This window comes from Saccostrea echinata, unplaced genomic scaffold (assembly GCF_033153115.1).
Source record: "Saccostrea echinata isolate AGI-Se365-2 ecotype Australia unplaced genomic scaffold, CSIRO_AGI_Sech_v1 ptg000014l, whole genome shotgun sequence".
NCBI classification, from domain to species: domain Eukaryota; kingdom Metazoa; phylum Mollusca; class Bivalvia; order Ostreida; family Ostreidae; genus Saccostrea; species Saccostrea echinata.
Genome location: NW_026889763.1, coordinates 19,371,908 through 19,376,484, shown reverse-complemented (window position 1 = coordinate 19,376,484; position 4,577 = coordinate 19,371,908). Strand labels below are relative to the sequence as shown.

General features: G+C 36.9%; 1 protein-coding gene across 1 annotated transcript; it reads right to left on the bottom strand.

The window, feature by feature from the left end:
• Positions 1-3,320: 3,320 nt before the first annotated feature.
• On the bottom strand, positions 3,321-4,370 carry LOC133186570 (uncharacterized protein F54H12.2-like). The gene has a single exon (XM_061321802.1). It carries the CDS (start codon positions 4,368-4,370, stop codon positions 3,321-3,323), a length of 1,050 nt encoding a protein of 349 aa, XP_061177786.1.
• Between the last annotated feature and the right edge of the window lie 207 nt (positions 4,371-4,577).

Here is a 4,577-nt window from a genome sequence, read left to right as displayed (position 1 = left end):
AAGAAAAAAGCACGAGATGAGATTCTTAAAACACCTGCACAGATCATGTACTTAATCTTGGCATCGATTCAAGTCTGAAAAACTATTTTTTTTTTCACTTTTTTTTGTTACTATAATAATATATATTGAGCACGAGATCTGATTCTTAAAACACCTGCACAGGTCATGTACCTAATCTTGGCACCGATTCAAGAGTCTTAAAAACACCTTGTGCAAAAAAAAACTTAACTTAAGCCTACTCTTAAAAAAGCTATGATAGTTTAATATCTAAAATCAAACTTTGCGTGTGACTTTTAATACGAGTTTCAATAAAAAAAATTACGATTTACCACCCCCGATGATCGGAAAAGTGAAATGGATGGCTCTAGTAGCGGATCGATTAAGATTTCAAAGGAGAATTTGGCAGTTTGAACAATTGTTAGTCTTCAAGAAATAATGCAATAAAAGAATTACAATACGTCATTGTAATTAGTGTATGACGCCATCTTGTGTCCTTTTTAAGACGCTGAGATTTTTTTGGTCTTTTTATAAAATCTACACTTTCCCATTGGAAATAAAGTAGATACAAATGATTTTTATAAGTTTCCGATTGTATTGATCTCACAATTCTATTTTCATAAGGTTACAATACAAAAATCAAATGTATGTGTGTAACACGGTGTCTGTTGTACCAACACTGCGTGTATGAATAGGGTTTTTCTTTTAAAATGTAGACTTTCCCATTGGAAATAAAGTAGATACAAATGATTTTTATAAGTTTCCGATTGTATTCATTTCAAAATTTTTATCATAAAAGATCAGGATTGCAAAAAAAATCTTATAGGCTCTATACAAGTCTATACAATGATTTTCTGAAAATGGCTGTCCTTTGACCTCCCTTGTCTTTATCCCTAAACCGACGCTAAGTTTATTTCTCCACTTGCAACGATTCTTTTGATTTAAAAACCATATCAACACTTTTCCTTAGGTTCAATCTTATTATATACATTAAGTTTTCTTTGTGTCACACTTTTAAAATAGCTTAACTTCTTATTTTATGTGTTCAGGTCAGTCAAGGTTAGCCCTTCGGTTCGACATGAATGAGCCTGTTCTAAACAACGGAGGAATGTCATGTATGAATAATACTGTGAAATCATCCTCAAAACTTACCTTCATTCTTTCACTGGAGGGTTTGAAAGTATATATCATTCCATAATAACTTATTTACTCCAATAGATGTATTCACAAACACAGAATAACACAAATTTGAATTCTCCATGATTTTTTGAGCTGTTCGTCATCCGGGCTTTTGGGTGCTCTCTTTTCGGCTCGCGCTGTGTGTATAAATACCGACGCTTGTCAGCTGTTAACTGTCATTCGTTAGCTATCTGATTCAGCGATACGACGATGGCTTCTTTATTCCACGAAAATATTTTCATCGAACCAGGCGTGGAGGTGATCTGTCAGTTAATTGTAAGGAACCAAAACACCGGGCAAGAGTATGCGGTCCTGAATATAGGAAGAATTCGCGTCCCTGATCTTGCCGGCTTCACCACCCGAAGAAGATCAAGGCACAGCCCATATAGTAGAACACGACCAGCAGCACCAGATTACAGGACAATATACCATCCGCGGCCAGAAGAGGAGGGACGGAATTTCGACCTGGCGGATTCCCCGGAATCCCCCCCCCTTCGTCACCATCGGCAAGGGTCCACCGCCTCCTGAACGCAGCACCACCACCCGAGCAGGACCGTGTGGTCTTTCAGGGTTGTATCCCCGTGTGGGGGATACAAGCGCCTGTGGAGGAGGGATACTGTGTCTTGTGTTTATGTCAGGATGAGCAGTCCAATTTCATGTGCGGCAGATGTTTACAGAGGCCTGCCTGCTACCTGTGTGCGGCCAGACGTATTGACCGGAATGAGGGCTGCCCCCTGTGCAGGTATGGTGCGCCTGAACCGGTTCCTGCCCCTCCCACATCACCACCTCCTCCTCCACCTAGGAGGCCTCTCTCCGAGAGAAGGGAGTTTGCGGGTCGAGGGCGAGGCCGACGTCCCAGGGAGTAAACCCTAAAGAAAAAAAAAACAACAACGGTCCTTTTAAGGGCCACTTCAATGATTCGAAAAGATACCTTTTAAAAAACATCTGGTTATAGAAACGTCTAATAACACCAGGTCACTGTTATTTTTTTTTTTTGTAGATATTTTAATTTTTTTTTTTAATTTAATTTTCATTTTTTTATTTTACACATAATCATTTTATTAACATAGAACTCTTATTTTTATGAAGATATTATTAACACATAATGATTTTTATTATCACATAGAACACTTATAACAGACAGCAAGTCAGTAGAAAAAATGCTACTCATTGTGACGTCATCAGTCCTCTACGTATTGAAAGAATAACAGCAAGTATTATTTTTTTCTTTTTTTTTATTTTGAGAACAACAAACAAACAACAATAAAAACAACAATAACAATTTTTACAATACATTTTGATAGAAACATTGACAAGTTTGTCCATGACCTGTTGGTCTTTTATGATAAGTGTCTTTAAACCATTGAGCTACATAATGATCTCTTTGTAAAGCTGTATTATGCTCAAAGGGAAATAACCATTCATCTGCTTTGATTTTATTCATATGTCTTTGATGTAAATAATACACACAATATTGTCCACACACATCAGTATTCCAATCTTGATATCGATACGGATTATAAATCCATTGATGACCATGACGATGGATAAGGTCTTGAATTTCTTTCTTTAAAGGAGGAAATCCATAGGAATCAAAATATTCTACCACTGGACTGCTTACATATAAACACACCCAATGTTCTCCAGGTTGATCTTGAGGATCTGTATTGACTACAATGGCTTTTTCTCCAAATTTTAATTGATCTGGTAATAAATCTAAAGGATACACTCCACCAAACGAACTCTTTTATTCTCTAGATAACACTTCTCTCAACTGTCCTATATCCATTAATAATCAATGCTCACTTCTCTGTGTTTGTTGATTTCTAAGATGTTATCAAATTCTGTATACACCACACAATTTAAAGTGGTAACCGTATTGGCAGTAAATTGGACTTCTACTCTTAAATTTCCTGTTTCTATGAGATGGAATTTATCCGATTAGGCTTCTTGATCTTTAGTGAAATCCCAGCCCCATAAAGTGTATCCGTTTTTATACTCTTCTAAGGTGATGTCCGGAGCCCAATCTTCTCCTAATTTTCCCAAAGCTTGATACATACTCAGATAAGATCTCAGATATAAATCTTCATTAAAATTAGGTTCGAAACAACGAGTCATCATGGTCTCTCCATTGATACTAACATCTAATTTTTTAATCCCAAAATTTTGAAAATTAAGGGATTTTTAGTTTTATCTCCATTAAAAGCAGCATTCTCCACAAACCCTAAAATGAGACGTTTAGGCATCTGGCCTTGAAACAGATGATCGGTAATCTTAGATTGAGTTCCTGTAGGTATGGTAAAAGTTTTGACTTCGACTCTTCTTAATGGATATTTGGCTCTGTGAGTATTCAAACTTTCATTGATCTGATTCATTAAAGTAGGGGAAGGTTTCACTTTTCTCACCCACAAGACAATACTTAATATTTTGACTTTTCCCGTATTGGCTTGAGCCGTCATCATGTAGAAATCAGGTCTAGCTCGATTAAATCTCAAACGGACGTCGATTCTATTCGGTAGAAATCGATCTTGTTGAAACAAATCCAGATGTAAACGATCCAACAAAGTAATTTTCTTACTAGCATTTATGGCTTCATGACGTTTTCTGTATCCTTCGTTTTTAGAATTGGCTGGGTACGCTGGGATGATGGGTTTGTTAATGGTCACAGTATTAGCGTTGGATACATTAAATGTCTGATTAGCAGCCACATCAAGAGCTGCTAACCCCCTTTCATCCATATGTCCTGCCGTATCTTTTTCCCATAGACTACAAGCTTTCATTTGTGTGGCTAAAGTTCTGGGTTTGTAAGACAGTAATTTCTCCAGATAAACTTTGTAAGGATAAGTATCGGTTCCTGGAGTGATTATTTTTCCAATGAGACTGACATCAATTTCCGTAAACAAGGAATGTAAGATATTATTCACTGGGGCTGTTTTAGCAGGATCTCCAGCCAGATTACTTCCATCATTTTGGACAAATTGACATACCATTTGAAGATAAGCTTGAGATAAATCCAGATATTGATCTCCTTGTCCTTTAATTTCAAATTCAATCGGAGCTGTCTCTGAATCTAAAGTACTAGAAATAGGGTAATATTCTTCCCATTTGGAGTCTTCTAAAGCAATATTAGTCGGAGGGACTTGGAACAATTGAAAATTGTCCATCCCACAGGCACAGGAATCGGGCTGTAACATGATGTATGTCTACTAAGATTGATTTTTCATAGTGTCAGTCAAAGACCGTGTTTTCTTCTTGGGAATATTGCCTCCTTGATTTTTTCTTTTTCTCTTAGGACCTCCTTAGCCAACAGAACTCTTTCTGTCTGTTTTCTTTTTTTCTTACTACCTCCTAGATTCATTCTTTGTTTCACCATTCCCGAAGTATTTTTCAGGGCTTGTACT